Source organism: Oncorhynchus tshawytscha, linkage group LG29, assembly GCF_018296145.1.
Source record: "Oncorhynchus tshawytscha isolate Ot180627B linkage group LG29, Otsh_v2.0, whole genome shotgun sequence".
In the NCBI taxonomy this organism is placed as follows: domain Eukaryota; kingdom Metazoa; phylum Chordata; class Actinopteri; order Salmoniformes; family Salmonidae; genus Oncorhynchus; species Oncorhynchus tshawytscha.
In genome coordinates, this window is record NC_056457.1 from 28,929,343 (window position 1) to 28,950,306 (window position 20,964).

General features: G+C 44.2%; 2 protein-coding genes and 1 non-coding gene across 3 annotated transcripts; 1 reads left to right on the forward strand and 2 right to left on the reverse strand.

Annotated features, from left to right (window-relative positions):
* Positions 1–1,472: 1,472 nt before the first annotated feature.
* On the reverse strand, positions 1,473–3,040 carry LOC112227643 (proteasome maturation protein). Its single transcript, XM_024392442.1, has 6 exons — positions 2,944–3,040; positions 2,395–2,495; positions 2,232–2,292; positions 1,981–2,082; positions 1,766–1,859; positions 1,473–1,676 (listed from the first exon to the last, which is right to left on the reverse strand). Exons 1-6 carry the CDS (start codon positions 2,944–2,946, stop codon positions 1,609–1,611), a joined length of 429 nt encoding a protein of 142 aa, XP_024248210.1. The 5' UTR covers positions 2,947–3,040; the 3' UTR covers positions 1,473–1,608.
* Positions 3,041–4,535: 1,495 nt separating this feature from the next.
* On the reverse strand, positions 4,536–18,780 carry lg29h11orf65 (linkage group 29 C11orf65 homolog). Its single transcript, XM_024392441.2, has 10 exons — positions 18,296–18,780; positions 18,012–18,061; positions 17,691–17,799; positions 17,527–17,619; positions 17,392–17,445; positions 16,668–16,877; positions 16,355–16,488; positions 8,796–8,966; positions 8,625–8,680; positions 4,536–8,489 (listed from the first exon to the last, which is right to left on the reverse strand). The coding sequence occupies exons 2-10, from the start codon at positions 18,038–18,040 to the stop codon at positions 8,335–8,337; spliced, it is 1,011 nt and encodes a 336-aa protein (XP_024248209.1). The 5' UTR covers positions 18,041–18,061; positions 18,296–18,780; the 3' UTR covers positions 4,536–8,334.
* On the forward strand, positions 7,949–8,020 carry trnac-gca. The gene has a single exon. It is a non-coding gene; the product is annotated as a tRNA-Cys (tRNA).
* Positions 18,781–20,964: the final 2,184 nt, after the last annotated feature.

The window sequence follows — 20,964 nt, forward strand, 5'->3', positions numbered from 1 at the left end:
TAATACCAAAATAACATGCAAAACAGGTAAGGCCCACCCGAAGTGGTCAATGACTTTCCACCCAACTTCCTTATCAGCATGGGCATGTCCAAAACGATGAACTGCTTTCAAACGGAGTGGAATGAGATGGTGCACAAATGTCTGTTTAACACAGAGGATGTGGGGCTAGTTCCAGATGTGTACACTCAAAACCATTTTATTACAGCGAGATGAAAAACACAGACAAACAGCCTCAGCAGCGGGACAAGCTCCAAAAAGCCAGAGATTTCCACCGTCTCCAGTACAGGTGAGTGGGCCAGGAGAAGAAAAGACTGAAGATATTAGAAAGCTGAAGACACAAGGTAAGATGTGATGAATACCCTGCTCACCCTTTATGTATCAAGGCATTTTATATCCCTAATAGTAACTCAAACTACTAAATGTATGATAAAGTTACTGTTTACTTTTTTCACAATAAAACATCTCTTGGCCCACACCCTGCTTGTCAGCTACCTGGCTCTACACCCAAGCAAACTAGTGGTTGCCTCAGCTGGTGACGACCAGCTCTGGAGGCTTCCTGAAGGAGAGCTGATTTCAACAGGCCAGGGCACAGCGACGGCTCTCTGGGGATAACTTCCACCCTGACGGGGCTAAGCTAGGGGCCACTGGTGGGACTCCAGGTTCCAGATATGGGACCTTTGAGGGCCGCTGTGTGCTGACCCCAGAGAGCCGCTTGGGGCTGCTCCTTCCATTCTGGAGGAGACTTTGTGGCCTCCTGCTCCCTTGATGACACAGTTAAGGTTGGTTAGGAAATAAATATTTCCTGTTCTTCTACCAAACTTGGCACACACATGCTGACTGTGTTGAGGTAATGTGTGCCATCATATTTGTAGACATGATTATCCATATTATAAAGGTGTGGGACCTGCAGAGTGAGAGGTGCCGCTACACAGCCACACTGGTTCTATCAACAGTGTAGTTCCTCCCCTAGCCTGTCCACCCCCTCGGCTGAAGACTGTCCTTGTGGGATACCCGGACCGCCACGCGCCTAGACATTCTACGGCTTCCGCAGCTCCATCAACCACATCTCACTAAGCCCCACTGGTGACCTCATCGCGTACTGCAATTCCCATGACTCTGTCATGCTGTGGGATGTCAGCAGACGTGTTCACTATGGAGACGGGGACGCAGCCTAGCAACTGGATGGCTTTCTGCCCCGCCAGGCCGGATGCTGGCAGTCGTTGGGGACGAGGTGAGGGTGGTAGATTGGACGTGACCACAAGTGGCGTGTGTGCTGAAGCACGAGGACCTGGTGCAGTGTTTTTTTGTACCACAAGGGGGGACCAACAGTCAGGGGCATCTGACAGACGTGTGTTGTCGTGATGGATAAGATTCATAAGAGTTTTTTCTTAAAAGTTGCAATGCATCTTATGCTTATTTCTATAAATTCAGTGAACAGGCAAGCATACACCAAAAACACTAGCACACACCTGTAATAGATCAACAACATGGTTGAGTTATAGGATTTATTAGAAACAAAGGAATCCAACGATACGAAAGTCTTGAGTGCTGTCTCATATGAGGAAGTGAACAGAGGGTAAACACAAACATCCGGGGGTCTGACGGCTCTCACATCAGGCCCAGCTTATACTCCATCATGATGTGGGGCTCACCCACCATCTCACTTTGGGATGGGTCTGCAGGGAGATGGACACAAAATAGTGCTAAGTTCACATTAGTTTAACTTCTTTCTGCTGTTGTCTAATCTGTATACAGTGTCTCTTACCGTTGAGGATGTCCTCAAAGCTGATGCTCTCATCGTTCCCTTTGAGAGTGTCCAGGGCCAGGTGTGAGCTTTGCAGGAACGGAAGGCGCTGGATCTAAGGGAGAGAGAGAAGGGACAGGGAAAGTGGTAAGGGATAAGTGGGAAAGTTGCTTATTGCATTTTCACCAACACTATTCTTTGTTTTCAATGAAGATCAGAGAGACATGTGTGTCTACCTGTCTGGCTGCCCTGTACTCCATCTGCAGTTTCAGGGGAGCGTGGAGGCCCTGGATGTTTCTGAGGTTGGAGAAGTTCATCTTGTCCTGGTTCAGCTGAAACTGCAAGGGAGAGTACAAAAGTCAATGTTGGAGCTAAAGGAGCATTAGTGTTTTATTTGAGAAAAGTTGTATGAGACCTGAACTTGTATTAACTCCCAGAACATATACCTAGCCTTTAGCTCAGAACAACAGCGTATTGTGTCACTCACATTCTTTTCTGACAGCTCCAGCGCATGGCTGGGGAGCAGCTCATTTTTCACACTGCTGAACCTGAGAGAGAGTTCAACTATCAGTTATGTCTCACAAACTGTTATATAGTTAACGTTACATACTTTGAGTTGAATGAGTGTCCAGCAGAGACAGTTCTCTCACCCGCTCCTGAGTGTGTCCTGGACGCCATAAGCCCCAACCTGTTGACCCATGCCCGTCACCGGTACACTGTCCTTAAGCTGTGATCGTAGTCCACGAGTATTCTGGAGACGAACAAAATAACAACCCAGTTATCATTATAGTAGAGGCATGATGACTAACGTTACCTACTAGCTAACACTTCAGTGTATCCCAAACAGCTGAGATAAGTGCTACTTAACTACCTAGCTGGCACGAAGCAAAGGATAGGCAAGATTGTTAGCGCTAGTTTAGTTGAATTAACCAAAACAAACGGACACAAACAAACACAAATAGCTAGCTAGAGCTAACGTTGGACATCATCGCTGCTAATAACGCGCTAACTTTAGCTAGTTCACCGGCATGAGTGACTAATCAAAATCCAAACGTCTCTACAAACACAGCAAGCAATACATTAATAAAACCCCACGATTCATTGGTATTTCGTATAGACAACATAGCTATCTATCAACTATACATTTTACAAATTTAATGTATGAATTAAACAACAAATGTTGGTAATTCGATAGCTACCATTGTCCCTGTGATGCGGCTGTTTCCACTTTTAGTACAAAACTTCCGGTCAGGGTCGCGTTAGTATGACGTCACTTATTTTTCTTCTTCTATGATGTCATGGCGGTCCGCAAACACACGTTAAAAGTGCATGCCGCCACCTACTGTGCTGGAATTTACGATCAACCATGATCTGTCCTATTATGTACTACCATGAAAATACAATTCAAAACCAAATAAATTCCTAACTTCTACCACATCCTCCCCAACCCCATTAAACTTGATCTATATCATGCTGAAACACTCCACCCGTAGGATTGTTCAGCATGTCAATAACCATTTCAACAGTAACATCTGTTCACCCCAATATCTCTTCTCCACAATAACCTTCAACCTGGCATTTCTGCTTTCCACAACCCGTACTGTCGTACTGATAACCTTACCAATAAAAGCTATGAAGTCAACTTTATTGACTGTCGAGGTGTCCTTTGGCACTGCACATTTATGAGCACAAGATTTCTGAACATTTCTGATGTCTGATCCTATATCTCTGAGCCTCTCTCTATACCAAATGCTGCACAGCCCCTTCACATTGCTTCCACCTTCACCGTAATCATGTGCCCCTCTACACTTGGCACATCTTTTGTTTCCTTTACACTAAGCAGCTACACGCAGAGTTTTATACACAGGGTGACCAGGGGGTGACCAAGGATACTTCAGGGGGTCCATAGACCATGACAGAACAGTAGTGTGTAACCCTAACCTGGCATCTAAGGAGCATGAATGAATCCTATGATTGCTGATTAGAGGTGATAATTCACTGAACCCGGAGTTCTTCAATGTAGCAGATAGTGAGGTCCATAAGGGTTAGTTCACTAGAACTCTTTAACGTACTAGGAATAGTCAGTGTCTCTACAGCCCGATTATTTTTATTTTTTCTCTCTCTCTCTCTCTCTCTCTCTCTCTCTCTCTCTCTCTCTCATTAATATAAAATCTGGGTCCATAAGTGTTGAACATCCAAAATATTTTCAGAAAATAAAGCTCAAGCACCAAGAAGATAAGACAACATTTGTGTGTTACAAAAATTGCATAGTTTATTTACAAAAAAAACACACTGCAATTTGACATACCAGGTATCAAGCAGAAATGGACTTGAAAAATAAAAATTATTTTGATGCCCATCAGTATTACAAATTTACAGTATCATATTTATGCTCATATATATTATGTTAACTAATGGAGACTTTTATCTCCCTCACCAACTTCAAACATCTGCTATCTGAGCAGCTAACCGATCGCTGCAGCTGTACATAGTCTATCGGTAAATAGCCCACCCATTTTTACCTACCTCATCCCCATACTGTTTTTATTTATTTACTTTTCTGCTCTTTTGCACACCAATATCTCTACCTGTACATGACCATCTGATCATTTATCACTCCAGTGTTAATCTGCAAAATTGTAATTTTCGCCTACCTCCTCATGCCTTTTGCACACAATGTATATAGACTCTCTTTTTTTTTCTACTGTGTTATTGACTTGTTAATTGTTTACTCCATGTGTAACTCTGTGTTGTCTGTTCACACTGCTATGCTTTATCTTGGCCAGCCTACCTGGTTAAATAAAGGTGTTCTCAACTGGCCTACCTGGTTAAATAAAGGTGAAATAAAAAAAATAAAATAGCAAAGAAAAGTTTTGGAATTGGCCTAATCAAGACCACATTAAACCTGTTTGACATGATACCCTTTTAGATTTATAATTTTAGAATGTCAGTGTACTAGCTAGTACACAGTGCAGGTTTTAATCATGACCAGAGGGACCGTCTAAGCACCAAATTATCCTAGAAAGATTTTAAACAGCAATATTCTGCAGTTCTGGTGAGAACTGGCAAAATGTTTCACAACCTCATCCATGTTGAGGGAGCGTGTCCTCCTTCACTCAACACTGAGAATTCAGAGGTGACTTAACCTGTCATCAACCATGGTTGTCCTCAGGTGGGTTTTAATCTGTTTTAAGGCTGATAAGCTTCTCTCGCAAGAAGCACTGCTGACTGGTGTAACAACAGATATCTTACAAAGTCGAAATAGCTCATGGAAGACCTCTTTATAAGGTTCTAGAAACACAACAAAGTCAAGGAGAGTAGACGGTCTGTCCCTTCCACTTTTCTCTCTCCTATCAAGTAGCCGCCTGGTTTGATGAACCTCATGTTTGAGGTCCTCTAAATCTGACTCAAAGGTCTGAGCAAACAGAGGCTCCTCATTAAGGAATGTTGTACTGTTTGGGTTGAGAGACTGGACCCCTTATCTCGCATTTATTCTTTGAAAAACGCCTCAGCAGCTCAGTTGTGAGACTGTCAAGCACTTGATAAAAGACAGCTCTTTGGATGCTCTCACCGTCACTTTGGTCACTATTTTTCTGTCCTACATCATCATCAATGAGTTGTGAAATCTTAAGCTTGTTTTAGGCTGTCTTTTACACACTGTTTGTACACTTATTTCACAGAGCTCTGCCATCTCTTCAACCTCTTTCCATAGTTCCCCATAGTATCCCTCACTTCTGTAGTCCTGTAATGTGTCTGTAAGGGCACCTACTAGATCCACAGCCCTTGCTAGGTCAAGAGAGCTTGATTGGAGCATGTCAGAGGGACATTTGGCATCACCAAGCACTTTCCAAAAGGTAACCAAAAGCCCTATGAGATGTAAATCTGAGACAGAAGGCCCCTTGCCCCCACTGATCTATAAACACTATTTTCAAGTGTTATATCCTGTAGCACTCTCAGAACTGCTGGAAGCCTGTCCCTCAGATCACGGCATGCCATGTATCTGCATGCCAGCCTTCCATCCGTAAGTCTCCGTAGTTCCCTGGGCTGCTGCTGTGGATAAAGCTCTTTCTGAACTGCAAGCCACGAGCCAGATACAAAGTTATACAGCTTCTGCAGGAGAGCAAAAAAGTGAACTGCCTCAGGCAGTGATTTTACAGCCTCGACAAAAAACAAAATTCAAAATAATGTGCATTACAGTGCACATAAATTGCAAATCTTGCACTGTTTTTAATCCGTGCAGACACACCAGAATGTTTTCTGCTCATGACGGATGCAGTGTCATAGCCTTGCCGCACAAGATTATATCTGTAGTCCAGAACATGTTTTTCAAGGAAATCGATTTTAATTTGTGTGAGATCTGCTTGCTTCTGGATTTGGTGGCTTGTGTATTTAGTATTGCCACATGCATTCATCCTTGTCTCTATGGGAGGGACATGCTTTGCTATTTCTTCTAAGATTGTCCAAAAATGACCCTTGTTGTGAGAGTCATCAGACTCTCGATGACCTCTACACTATATTTTGACTGGCAGTTAATAGGAGAACATCTGTAATTGTTTTAATGTAAGTACAGTTTTCCTCCACTTTCTTTTTCCGCTCGCCCTTTCTGACATCTAACATTGAGGAGTTGCTGTCAATAGCCCTTTAATGCTGATTCCAAGCATACATAGCATTGATATGATGCTCTGCCTTTGAATGGAGCTTAAACCCAGAACCTTTAAACAGCACTTTTTTCCAGTTACAAAAACCTGACTGTGATGTGAAGGCAGATTCAGGTAGAGAAACATGAATACAGGCGAAACAATAAGTTGAATCTTGACTTACAGAATATTCAAGCCATGAATTGTCCTTACACCAGGAGCGGTTGAAAGCCCTTTTCCTAGTACCATGCTGAGTTCTGGGAAATGTTTTCAAACACGGCTGTACAGGACCCTCTTCTCTGATCTTGAAATGCCTGAAATATATGACACATTATTTAACGTGTCATATCTCTATAATTCAGGGATCCACAAGATTAGATACTAACAACTGCTAACTAAAATGAGTAGTTTAAAGTATAGGCCTGGCCTACCATTGGGTCCTTAAGGAACAGAAGTCTGATTTGAAAAAATGCACTGCTGTTGAAAATAAATGATTCTTTCAACAAGAGGTGAATTGAGATGTCAATCAGCATCAAACTGACAGTAGCGAATAACATTTTGGGGTGGTACCTGGGGCGGCCAATCAGATGTCAGGGGTGTCCAGAGCCACCTTGGACACTCCTCTGGCTCCATGTCCCATTCTTTGGCATTTACTACACTGCAGTGCATATGGGGCAAATTCTCTAACATTGTAACTGAGGAATCCTACCTGTACTTTTCCCAGCATGACTTTCTCAAACCCTCAGCATCACTGATAGACTTTCACTGAGACCCTCTTTCCTACTGAACAACCTATTGGCCTCCCGTCACATTTTCTTTAATATAACCCGTGGACATATATTTGGGACCCTATGACTCCCCTCAATCTATCATATGCACCAGGGACATGGTTTTAATCTTCTTCCCAGTAAGCGTTTTCCATTTTCAGAATATTCTCTTGCTGAGCCTGGCTACACAATATTAACAATCGACCGTGTCCAATGAAACAAACTAATTTCACTTCACCTACCTCTTTCTCTACGGCATTAGTTAGTCGTAAGTGAGGCCCTGTGTTGTCATCGAACACTATTACCACTTTCCACTCCAACACATCATCACTCTTTCTTCCTACTTTGGCCATATTTATGCTTCCGGGGTGCAGTGCACCCGATCGGGTGGCTTTATTTACTGGACGCTCCACTGCTTTCTGTATCGTCATTTATTTTGTTCCTATGTCTTCCCACTACCGACCTCTGACCCTCATCCACCCGCTGCATACAATCAGAACGGACACCAATATTGTTCGCATTCCAACACAGCTGTTTCTTCACCAACTTCTCCATTACGTCCAACTACCCACCGACCTCTGACCCTCTTCCACCGTTTGACCACACTTCCCAATCAGATGATAGAAATACAAGCGGGCAGATAGACGTAAATAAAAAGGAAAGTAGGATGGATGCTGCTTTTGGAACTACTGTGTCGTTTATATGTACTATATATGGTTTATAATACTGATATTAAATGTACAACATTCACGAACGGATTAAGATTTATATCAAAATTATTTTCCAATTGTTATGAGTACGGGGGTATAGCTCAGTGGTAGAGCATTTGACTGCAGATCAAGAGGTCCCCGGTTCAAATCCGGGTGCCCCCTCATTTTGTTTGATACTTTTGCTCATACTTGAAACCTCAGTAAGTATAATCTTTAGAAGCACATTGTATCAGCCTACATCTGGTGTGAGTATGTCCATTACAGATTCGAGAACAGTAGAGTAGAAAACAAACCCTGTTACCCTTAGCAACAACAACCTATAATGTATTATCATAGTTACATTCAACACTTTGCTTTACTTCTCATCACATTTAATTTAATCTCACTGTATAGTGTCATAGTAGTAGTGTCTGATGGTTGCTATTGCAATTTACTGGTCTGGTCAGCAATACAATGCCAGCCAGTCAGTCAGTCAGTCAGTCAAAGAGATTGGCCTTGGAGTGTTCTGACTTGATGAGGCTGGAGACCAGGGGGTGGAGGACACTGCTGTAGGTATCCACCTGGCTGTCCTCCTGCCCCAGCCCTGAGAACTCAACACAAGGCTCCAGGTTGGAAGGAACCAGCCTCTTGTCTTGGGAGAAAGAGAAACAGAAAGAGAGCAAAATAACCTTTTTACTCCCTTTCACCAGAGGGGGGTGCTATAATCCCACATAAATTGTTGGTGTCGTTATTATGTGCCTCAGGTCAAGGAATAAAAAAATTGTACCTTTCCAAGACTCAGAGGAATTACTGGTACCCACAACCCCCCAGTCATTAATATACCTGCAGAAATATGAAAAATATGTTGCTTTGGGTAACACTATTGCAACTGTCTCAATGGGATCACCTGTTATAATGAAGGATGATTAAAAAAAAGGTACATATGGAGGTTATTTACTCGTCAAAGTTGAGAGCGTTGGTCCACTCCAGTAGTTCATCCACTTCCCACTCTACGATGTGGTTGGGTCCCAGCTGCTCCACAGCGTCCATCATGCCCTGGGCTGACCGCTCCACCAGCATGGCTGTCTCACTATGCTCTGTACGTGCATGCAGACAGCCCCGGTCATACCTGCGGACAGTTGGTTGAAGGACAGGTGTTGGTGAGGGGAACAGGTAGATGGACAGGTGAGATTGAGGGGGACAGGTGAGACTGAGGGGAACAGGTAGAGGGACAGGTGTGGGTGAGGGGAACAGGTAGATGGACAGGTGAGATTGAGGGGGACAGGTGAGGCTGAGGAGAACAGGTAGAGGGGCAGGTGTTGGTGGGGGGACAGGTGAGGCTGAGGGGAACAGGTAGAGGGACAGGTATGGGTGGGGGGACAGGTGAGGCTGAGGGGAACAGGTAGAGGGACAGGTGAGGGTGAGAGGAACAGGTAGAGGGACAGGTGTGGGTGAGGGGGACAGGTAGAAGGACAGGTGAGGCTGAGGAGGACAAGTAGAGAGACAGGCAAGGCTGAGGGGGACAGGTAGAGGGACAGGTGAGGCTGAGGAGGACAAGTAGAAAGACAGGCGAGGCTGAGGGGGACAGGTAGAGGGACAGGTGGGGCTGAGGAGGACAAGTAGAGAGACAGGCGAGGCTGAGGGGGACAGGTAGAGGGACAGGTAGGCTGAGGGGGGACAGGTGTGGTGAGGGGGAGGTAGAGTGACAGGTGTGGGTGAGGGGGACAGGTAGAGGGACAGGTAGGCTGAGGGGGACAGGTAGAGGGACAGGTAGGCTGAGGGGGACAGGTAGAGGGACAGGTAGGCTGAGGGGGACAGGTAGAGGGACAGGTGTGGGTGAGGGGGACAGGTAGAGGGACAGGTAGGCTGAGGGGGACAGGTAGGGTTGAGGGGGACAGGTGTGGTGAGGGGGCAGGTAGAGTGACAGGTGTGGGTGAGGGGGATAGGTAGAGGGACAGGTAGAGTTGAGGGGGACAAGTAGAGGGACAGCTGAGGCTATTACAGGTTAGCATTGCTGTTACAGATAAGCAATAATGATGCAGTTTGAGCATACAGGTGAGTAGTACTGTTGAATACAGGTGAGTGAACAGGTGAGTAGTACTGTTGAATACAGGTGAGTGAACAGGTGAGTAGTACTGTTGAATACAGGTGAGTGAACAGGTGAGTAGTGCTGTTGAATACAGGTGAGTAGTGCTGTTGAATACAGGTTAGTAGTGCTGTTGAATACAGGTGAGTAGTGCTGTTGAATACAGGTTAGTAGTGCTGTTGAATACAGGTGAGTGAACAGGTTAGTAGTGCTGTTGAATACAGGTTAGTAGTGCTGTTGAATACAGGTGAGTAGTGCTGTTGAATACAGGTGAGTAGTGCTGTTGAATACAGGTGAGTAGTGCTGTTGAATACAGATGAGTGAACAGGTTAGTAGTGCTGTTGAATACAGGTGAGTGAACAGGTGAGTAGTGCTGTTGAATACAGATGAGTGAACAGGTTAGTAGTGCTGTTGAATACAGGTGAGTGAACAGGTGAGTAGTGCTGTTGAATACAGATGAGTGAACAGGTTAGTAGTGCTGTTGAATACAGGTGAGTAGTGCTGTTGAATACAGGTGAGTGAACAGGTTAGTAGTGCTGTTGAATACAGGTTAGTAGTGTTGTTGAATACAGGTGAGTGAACAGGTTAGTAGTGCTGTTGAATACAGGTGAGTGAACAGGTGAGTAGTGCTGTTGAATACAGGTGAGTGAACAGGTTAGTAGTGCTGTTGAATACAGGTTAGTAGTGCTGTTGAATACAGGTGAGTGAACAGGTTAGTAGTGCTGTTGAATACAGGTGAGTGAACAGGTGAGTAGTGCTGTTGAATACAGGTGAGTGAACAGGTTAGTAGTGCTGTTGAATACAGGTTAGTAGTGCTGTTGAATACAGGTTAGTAGTGCTGTTGAATACAGGTGAGTGAACAGGTTAGTAGTGCTGTTGAATACAGGTTAGTAGTGCTGTTGAATACAGGTGAGTGAACAGGTTAGTAGTGCTGTTGAATACAGGTGAGTGAACAGGTTAGTAGTGCTGTTGAATACAGGTTAGTGCTGTTGAATACAGGTGAGTGAACAGGTTAGTAGTGCTGTTGAATACAGGTGAGTGAACAGGTGAGTAGTGCTGTTGAATACAGGTGAGTGAACAGGTTAGTAGTGCTGTTGAATACAGGTTAGTAGTGCTGTTGAATACAGGTTAGTAGTGCTGTTGAATACAGGTGAGTGAACAGGTTAGTAGTGCTGTTGAATACAGGTTAGTAGTGCTGTTGAATACAGGTGAGTGAACAGGTTAGTAGTGCTGTTGAATACAGGTGAGTGAACAGGTTAGTAGTGCTGTTGAATACAGGTGAGTAGTGCTGTTGAATACAGGTTAGTGAACAGGTTAGTAGTGCTGTTGAATACAGGTGAGTAGTGCTGTTGAATACAGGTGAGTAGTGCTGTTGAATACAGGTTAGTGAACAGGTTAGTAGTGCTGTTGAATACAGGTGAGTAGTGCTGTTGAATACAGGTTAGTAGTGCTGTTGAATACAGGTGAGTGAACAGGTTAGTAGTGCTGTTGAATACAGGTGAGTTGTGCTGTTGAATACAGGTGGGTAGTGCTGTTGAATACAGGTGGGTAGTGCTGTTGAATACAGATGAGTGAACAGGTTAGTAGTGCTGTTGAATACAGGTGAGTGAACAGGTTAGTAGTGCTGTTGAATACAGGTGAGTAGTGCTGTTGAATACAGGTGAGTAGTGCTGTTGAATACAGGTGAGTAGTGCTGTTGAATACAGGTGAGTAGTGCTGTTGAATACAGGTGAGTAGTGCTGTTGAATACAGGTGGGTAGTGCTGTTGAATACAGGTGGGTAGTGCTGTTGAATACAGGTGAGTAGTGCTGTTGAATACAGGTGAGTAGTGCTGTTGAATACAGGTGAGTAGTGCTGTTGAATACAGGTGAGTAGTGCTGTTGAATACAGGTGAGTAGTGCTGTTGAATACAGGTGAGTAGTGCTGTTGAATACAGGTGAGTAGTACTGTTGAATACAGGTGAGTGAACAGGTGAGTAGTACTGTTGAATACAGGTGAGTGAACAGGTGAGTAGTACTGTTGAATACAGGTGAGTGAACAGGTGAGTAGTGCTGTTGAATACAGGTGAGTAGTGCTGTTGAATACAGGTGAGTAGTGCTGTTGCATACAGGTGAGTAGTGCTGTTGCATACAGGTGAGTAGTGCTGTTGAATACAGGTGAGTAGTGCTGTTGAATACAGGTGAGTAGTGCTGTTGCATACAGGTGAGTAGTGCTGTTGCATACAGGTGAGTAGTGCTGTTGCATACAGGTGAGTAGTGCTGTTGCATACAGGTGAGTAGTGCTGTTGAATACAGGTTAGTAGTGCTGTTGAATACAGGTGAGTAGTGCTGTTGAATACAGGTGAGTAGTGCTGTTGCATACAGGTGAGTGAACAGGTGAGTAGTGCTGTTGAATACAGGTGAGTGAACAGGTTAGTAGTGCTGTTGAATACAGGTGAGTGAACAGGTTAGTAGTGCTGTTGAATACAGGTGAGTAGTGCTGTTGAATACAGGTGAGTGAACAGGTGAGTAGTGCTGTTGAATACAGGTGAGTAGTGCTGTTGAATACAGATGAGTGAACAGGTTAGTAGTGCTGTTGAATACAGGTGAGTGAACAGGTGAGTAGTGCTGTTGAATACAGGTGAGTGAACAGGTTAGTAGTGCTGTTGAATACAGGTTAGTAGTGTTGTTGAATACAGGTGAGTGAACAGGTTAGTAGTGCTGTTGAATACAGGTGAGTGAACAGGTGAGTAGTGCTGTTGAATACAGGTGAGTGAACAGGTTAGTAGTGCTGTTGAATACAGGTTAGTAGTGCTGTTGAATACAGGTGAGTGAACAGGTTAGTAGTGCTGTTGAATACAGGTGAGTGAACAGGTGAGTAGTGCTGTTGAATACAGGTGAGTGAACAGGTTAGTAGTGCTGTTGAATACAGGTTAGTAGTGCTGTTGAATACAGGTTAGTAGTGCTGTTGAATACAGGTGAGTGAACAGGTTAGTAGTGCTGTTGAATACAGGTTAGTAGTGCTGTTGAATACAGGTTAGTAGTGCTGTTGAATACAGGTGAGTGAACAGGTTAGTAGTGCTGTTGAATACAGGTTAGTAGTGCTGTTGAATACAGGTGAGTGAACAGGTTAGTAGTGCTGTTGAATACAGGTGAGTGAACAGGTTAGTAGTGCTGTTGAATACAGGTTAGTAGTGCTGTTGAATACAGGTGAGTGAACAGGTTAGTAGTGCTGTTGAATACAGGTGAGTGAACAGGTGAGTAGTGCTGTTGAATACAGGTGAGTGAACAGGTTAGTAGTGCTGTTGAATACAGGTTAGTAGTGCTGTTGAATACAGGTGAGTAGTGCTGTTGAATACAGGTGAGTGAACAGGTTAGTAGTGCTGTTGAATATAGGTTAGTAGTGCTGTTGAATACAGGTTAGTAGTGCTGTTGAATACAGGTGAGTGAACAGGTTAGTAGTGCTGTTGAATACAGGTTAGTAGTGCTGTTGAATACAGGTGAGTGAACAGGTTAGTAGTGCTGTTGAATACAGGTGAGTGAACAGGTTAGTAGTGCTGTTGAATACAGGTTAGTAGTGCTGTTGAATACAGGTGAGTGAACAGGTTAGTAGTGCTGTTGAATACAGGTGAGTAGTGCTGTTGAATACAGGTGAGTGAACAGGTTAGTAGTGCTGTTGAATACAGGTGAGTAGTGCTGTTGAATACAGGTTAGTAGTGCTGTTGAATACAGGTTAGTAGTGCTGTTGAATACAGGTGAGTGAACAGGTTAGTAGTGCTGTTGAATACAGGTGAGTAGTGCTGTTGAATACAGGTGGGTAGTGCTGTTGAATACAGGTGGGTAGTGCTGTTGAATACAGGTGGGTAGTGCTGTTGAATACAGGTGAGTGAACAGGTTAGTAGTGCTGTTGAATACAGGTGAGTAGTGCTGTTGAATACAGGTGGGTAGTGCTGTTGAATACAGGTGGGTAGTGCTGTTGAATACAGGTGGGTAGTGCTGTTGAATACAGGTGGGTAGTGCTGTTGAATACATGTGAGTAGTGCTGTTGAATACATGTGAGTAGTGCTGTTGAATACATGTGAGTAGTGCTGTTGCATACAGGTGAGTAGTGCTGTTGCATACATGTGAGTAGTGCTGTTGCATACAGGTGAGTAGTGCTGTTGCATACAGGTGAGTAGTGCTGTTGCATACAGGTGAGTAGTGCTGTTGCATACAGGTGAGTAGTGCTGTTGCATACAGGTGAGTAGTGCTGTTGAATACAGGTTAGTAGTGCTGTTGAATACAGGTTAGTAGTGCTGTTGAATACAGGTGAGTAGTGCTGTTGAATACAGGTGAGTACTGCTGTTGAATACAGATGAGTGAACAGGTGAGTAGTGCTGTTGAATACAGGTGAGTGAACAGGTGAGTAGTGCTGTTGCATACAGGTGAGTGAACAGGTGAGTAGTGCTGTTGAATACAGATGAGTAGTGCTGTTGTATACAGGTGAGTAGTGCTGTTGAATACAGGTTAGTAGTGCTGTTGAATACAGGTTAGTAGTGCTGTTGAATACAGGTGAGTGAACAGGTTAGTAGTGCTGTTGAATACAGGTGAGTAGTGCTGTTGAATACAGGTGAGTAGTGCTGTTGAATACAGGTGAGTAGTGCTGTTGAATACAGGTGGGTAGTGCTGTTGAATACAGGTGGGTAGTGCTGTTGAATACAGGTGGGTAGTGCTGTTGAATACAGGTGGGTAGTGCTGTTGAATACAGGTGGGTAGTGCTGTTGAATACATGTGAGTAGTGCTGTTGCATACAGGTGAGTAGTGCTGTTGCATACAGGTGAGTAGTGCTGTTGCATACAGGTGAGTAGTGCTGTTGCATACAGGTGAGTAGTGCTGTTGCATACAGGTGAGTAGTGCTATTGCATACAGGTGAGTAGTGCTGTTGCATACAGGTGAGTAGTGCTGTTGAATACAGGTTAGTAGTGCTGTTGAATACAGGTGAGTAGTGCTGTTGAATACAGGTGAGTAGTGCTGTTGAATACAGATGAGTGAACAGGTGAGTAGTGCTGTTGAATACAGGTGAGTGAACAGGTGAGTAGTGCTGTTGCATACAGGTGAGTGAACAGGTGAGTAGTGCTGTTGAATACAGATGAGTAGTGCTGTTGTATACAGGTGAGTAGTGCTGTTGAATACAGGTTAGTAGTGCTGTTGAATACAGGTGAGTGAACAGGTTAGTAGTGCTGTTGAATACAGGTTAGTAGTGCTGTTGAATACAGGTGAGTGAACAGGTTAGTAGTGCTGTTGAATACAGGTGAGTGAACAGGTTAGTAGTGCTGTTGAATACAGGTTAGTAGTGCTGTTGAATACAGGTGAGTGAACAGGTTAGTAGTGCTGTTGAATACAGGTGAGTAGTGCTGTTGAATACAGGTTAGTAGTGCTGTTGAATACAGGTGAGTGAACAGGTTAGTAGTGCTGTTGAATACAGGTTAGTAGTGCTGTTGAATACAGGTGAGTAGTGCTGTTGAATACAGGTGAGTAGTGCTGTTGAATACAGATGAGTAGTGCTGTTGAATACAGATGAGTGAACAGGTGAGTAGTGCTGTTGAATACAGGTGAGTGAACAGGTGAGTAGTGCTGTTGCATACAGGTGAGTGAACAGGTGAGTAGTGCTGTTGAATACAGATGAGTAGTGCTGTTGTATACAGGTGAGTAGTGCTGTTGAATACAGGTTAGTAGTGCTGTTGAATACAGGTGAGTGAACAGGTTAGTAGTGCTGTTGAATACAGGTGAGTAGTGCTGTTGAATACAGGTGGGTAGTGCTGTTTAATACAGGTGGGTAGTGCTGTTGAATACAGGTGGGTAGTGCTGTTGAATACAGGTGGGTAGTGCTGTTGAATACAGGTGGGTAGTGCTGTTGAATACATGTGAGTAGTGCTGTTGAATACATGTGAGTAGTGCTGTTGCATACAGGTGAGTAGTGCTGTTGCATACATGTGAGTAGTGCTGTTGCATACAGGTGAGTAGTGCTGTTGCATACAGGTGAGTAGTGCTGTTGCATACAGGTGAGTAGTGCTGTTGCATACAGGTGAGTAGTGCTGTTGCATACAGGTGAGTAGTGCTGTTGAATACAGGTTAGTAGTGCTGTTGAATACAGGTGAGTAGTGCTGTTGAATACAGGTGAGTAGTGCTGTTGAATACAGGTGAGTAGTGCTGTTGAATACAGATGAGTGAACAGGTGAGTAGTGCTGTTGAATACAGGTGAGTGAACAGGTGAGTAGTGCTGTTGCATACAGGTGAGTGAACAGGTGAGTAGTGCTGTTGAATACAGATGAGTAGTGCTGTTGTATACAGGTGAGTAGTGCTGTTGAATACAGGTGAGTAGTGCTGTTGAATACAGGTGAGTAGTGCTGTTGAATACCGGTGAGTGAACAGGTGAGTAGTGCTGTTGCAGGTAAGGATGCACACTTAACTCACATCTGCTTCAACCATTCAATCTTCCTCCTCTTCTTCCTCCTGTCCACGTCCTGACGACGCTGCAGTTTGGAATGGTGAAACTCCACCTTCCTGCCATTGGTCTCCAACGTGATGATGTCACCTAACAGAGCAGCCTGAACCAATACAGAGAGTGCACAGCGCTTCTCAAATGATTCTTCTTTCACAGAGTAGCTGAGTACTGCACTAAAACAATGAAGACAAACAAAGGATCTCTGTTGGCGGTTCCAACCATATCATACTGAACCCACATCTGATACAGTGTGATATCATGGAATCAGAACTGCTGCACCACCTTCCCAGAGAGCAGTCTCCAGCCGTTGTTCTCCACGCGGTGGTACCAGCCAGCATGGTCGTCCTGCACCTGGGTCCTTCCATTGTGTATCTGCCTGGGGACGGACCTCTTCTGTCTGGGGTGGGTGTAGTCCTTGGGGCTGTTGGCACACATGTCCACGATGGGTCGATGGGTGTAGATCTTATAGTAGATGCTCGGTGGAAAGGTGGTCTGTGAGGGGAGAGAAAAACTCATCTCACATTAGCATGCACACATCTATTTGTATTGCATAAATCATTGCAGATAGATTTTGAAATAAATTCAGGTATTAGTATTGCGAGTGATGGGTGTTTATCTAAGCAATAAGGCCCAGGGATGTGTGGTATATGGCCAATATACCACGGCTAAGGGCTATTCTTATGCAACGAGGAGTGCCTGGATACAGCCCTTAGCCGTGATATATTGGCCATATACCACAAACCCTGAGGTGCCTTATTGCTATTGAAAACTGGTTACCAACACAATTAGAGCAGTAAAACATGTTTTGTCATACCGGGGTCTGAAGAAGACAGCTTGTCTGTCCAAACGTTGGTTCTTAAATTATTGCATCGGAGCTCCTAGAGTGTGAGGCTCTCCTTAACTTTCTCATATGGTCTGATATAACACAGCTGTCAGCCAATCAGCATTCGGGGCTTGAACCACCCAGATTATAATGTGCATTTTAGCACTGACAAAATGAACTTACCCCTCCCAGTCTGAATCTGATGTGGACTCCTGCAGCAGCATCCAGAATATTTGCCTGCAACAACCATAGTAACATTCATAATGTGTCTGTCTGTGTGTGTCTGTCTGCATGTGTGTGTATATCTGGTGCCTGTACCTCTCTGGGATTGACATTTTTGAGCAGGAGTCGAGGGTCTCCCTGGTTACGGAACCTCACAAGGTTCTTGAAGTACTGGAACACGCGTGTATCCTACACATAGGATATAGAGAGGTTACACGGTCTGTGCGTGTTAGTGTGTGTTGTATTGTGGTTCCACCCACCACATGTCTCCTCCATGTCCTCTGTATCATCCTGGCAGCCCTGTGGTATATTCTCTGCTGCCTGCCGTCCAGCTCCATCATATCCTCCACTGGGGGGGACGAAGGGGCACTGGGAGGGGATTAAAGGGGTAACTATGGTGGGCTGAGATCCGTGTTTGAAGTGGGGTGGTGTGACTGGTACTAAGAACCTTCATTTTTACTGCTTGAGTTGTGGCACATTATCTTATACCTGCTCTAAAGTACTGAGGCATGGTAACTTTAGGTGTTAGGTGGTGGAGGCGTATCCATTTAATGTTGAGTTTAGGAATAACTTCTACTAACCTTTCTATTGCGTAATAGTTCTTCTCCATGCTTATGAACTGGACCTGTGCCTGTGACCGAAATGGGTAAATACAAAGTGCATTAAAAGAACTGTTGTTATGCAACGGCCACAATGGACAGAGAACCAATGCAGCAAAACAGGACACAGGAACGCGTAGAATACACACTGGCAAAAGACAGACAGATAAGTGACTCGCCCAGCATCTGCGTCAGAAAACGGAACCGGGTACATTCGTCGCACTATGATGATCCAACCACCTATTCCAATTGCGCACAGAACTTACCCTAAATGTGTCTGTTCAAAACAGAAAGCTTGAACCTTTGAAAGATATAGATAACAAGTTAGTTAATCCATGTCATCATTTGTTTTCGTTACATATATTTGCAAAACATGCCCTAAACGCAGGGTTTGTATGTTCGGGTTTTCAGCTGTTTGAGCAAACGCCATTTGGTTACCAAGCAACATGCAGAGCCTGTCACGAGCTACATTTCCATCCAATTGGCGACGTCTTGTCACGCGAATATGCAAAAATTCGCATACAAACAAAATGCTATATTCCTACCACAATTGTGTTTCCATCAAGTATATTTTGTTTGGAATAAAAGTATATGCGTGATGATGTAGTGCACATACACATTTTTGCAGTGACACGAGTTTCCATCGCATTTCCCGTGGCCTTTTTATTGCATTTACCTTACTTATCTCACCTCATTTGCTCACATTGTATATATACTCATTTTTCTACTGTATTATTGACTGTATGTTTGTTTTACTCCATGTGTAACTCTGTGTTGTTGTATGTGTCGAACTGCTTTGCTTTATCTTGGCCAGGTCGCAGTTGTAAATTAGAACTTGTTCTCAACTTGCCTACCTGGTTAAATAAAGGAAGAAAAAAAATCAACTCTATTGATCGTTTTCTAACAATATTTTTGTTGCGTTTTTTAGGGAGTTTGCCGACGTGCGCTCTACACAACAGCCCGTCGATATAGCGCGGGTATAGCCTACATGATGAGATTATTATGGACAAAAGAGCAATATTGATTTTGTTTCTCAAACAAATAAGAATAAGACCCCTTAATAGTTATTGGAAATGAGCATCAAGCTCATCACCTTGCACTGTCACCCCCCCCACACACACACACATGAGATATCTGCTGTTGCAGCAGCTCCATGTCTATGGATGTTACCTGTGGGAAGTGGTCTATCTGCTGCAACAGCTCTGTGTCTATGGATGTTACCTGTAGGAAGTGGTCTATCTGCTGCAACAGCTCTGTGTCTATGGATGTTACCTGTAGGAAGTGGTCTATCTGCTGCAGCAGCTCCATGTCTATGGATGTTACCTGTAGGAAGTGGTCTATCTGCTGCAACAGCTCTGTGTGTATGGATGTTACCTGTAGGAAGTGGTCTATCTGCTGCAGCAGCTCTGTGTCTATGGATGTTACCTGTGGGAAGTGGTCTATCTGCTGCAGCAGCTCCATGTCTATGGATGTTACCTGTGGGAAGTGGTCTATCTGCTGCAACAGCTCTGTGTCTATGGATGTTACCTGTAGGAAGTGGTCTATCTGCTGCAACAGCTCTGTGTCTATGGATGTTACCTGTAGGAAGTGGTCTATCTGCTGCAACAGCTCTGTGTCTATGGATGTTCTTTTCTACTTAACGTTTAGGATGTGAGGAATTGCAAGGGACTGAAACTCTGCATCCAGCGTCTCTATGGAGAATGAAGATTCTATACAAGTACAAAATCAATTTAGTTAATCACACATTACACACTGTCCCTCTAGAAAAAGTTTCTAGTTTACACAGAGCAGTGCATGCAAGGCAACAAGGCAGTTGAGGACAGCTTCAATCTCACCCAGTGGTGCAGGTGTAGGGGTGGCCATGCATACGCCCACCTACTTCTGGGCCAGCCCAGCCTCACATTCAATTTGCGCATATATGTACAAAATATATTTGCAGCCTGTCTGGGCATATGCCCAGAGAGAGAGAGAGAGAGAGAGATGCAGCTTAAGCCCCACCCTCTTCAACATATATATCAACGAATTGGCGCGGGCACTAGAAGAGTCTGCAGCACCCGGCCTCCCCCTGCTAGAATCCGAAGTCAAATGTCTGCTGTTTGCTGATGATCTGGTGCTTCTGTCACCAACCAAGGAGGGCCTACAGCAGCACCTAGATCTTATGCACAGATTCTGTCAGACCTGGGCCCTGACAGTAAATCTCAGTAAGACCAAAATAATGGTGTTCCAAAAAGGTCCAGTCACCAGGACCACAAATACAAATTCCATCTAGACACTGTTGCCCTAGAGCACACAAAAAACTATACATACCTTGGCCTAAACATCAGCACCACAGGTAACTTCCACAAAGCTGTGAACGATCTGAGAGACAAGGCAAGAAGGGCATTCTATGCCATCAAAAGAAACATAAATTTCAACATACCAATTAGGATTTGGCTAAAAATACTTGAATCAGTCATAGAGCCCATTGCCCTTTATGGTTGTGAGGTCTGGGGTCCGCTCACCAACCAAGACTTCACAAAATGGGACAAACACCAAATTGAGACTCTGCACGCAGAATTCTGCAAAAATATCCTCCGTGTACAACGTAGAACACCAAATAATGCATGCAGAGCAGAATTAGGCCGATACCCACTAATTATCAAAATCCAGAAAAGAGCTGTTAAATTCTACAACCACCTAAAAGGAAGCGATTCACAAACCTTCCATAACAAAGCCATCACCTACAGAGAGATGAACCTGGAGAAGAGTCCCCTAAGCAAGCTGGTCCTGGGGCTCTGTTCACAAACACAAACACACACTACAGAGCCCCAGGACAGCAGCACAATTAGACCCAACCAAATCATGAGAAAACAAAAAGATAACTACTTAACACATTGGAAAGAATTAACAAAAAAACAGAGCAAACTAGAATGCTATTTGGCCCTACACAGAGAGT

What these genes read in the sequence shown, in the direction of transcription:
- LOC112227643 (XM_024392442.1), bottom strand. An exon ending in CAGGACACACTCAGGAGCGG is followed by an intron (nt 2,293 to 2,394) that starts GTGAGAGAACTG and finishes ACTCTCTCTCAG; the next exon opens with GTTCAGCAGTGTGAAAAATG. An exon ending in CTTTGAGGACATCCTCAACG is followed by an intron (nt 1,677 to 1,765) that starts GTAAGAGACACT and finishes ATCTCCCTGCAG; the next exon opens with ACCCATCCCAAAGTGAGATG.
- lg29h11orf65 (XM_024392441.2), bottom strand. Translation starts at nt 18,040, where the DNA reads ATGGAGAAGAACTATTACGCAATAGAAAG. An exon ending in AACTATTACGCAATAGAAAG is followed by an intron (nt 17,800 to 18,011) that starts GTTAGTAGAAGT and finishes ATCCCCTCCCAG; the next exon opens with TGCCCCTTCGTCCCCCCCAG. An exon ending in AAAATGTCAATCCCAGAGAG is followed by an intron (nt 17,446 to 17,526) that starts GTACAGGCACCA and finishes TGGTTGTTGCAG; the next exon opens with GCAAATATTCTGGATGCTGC.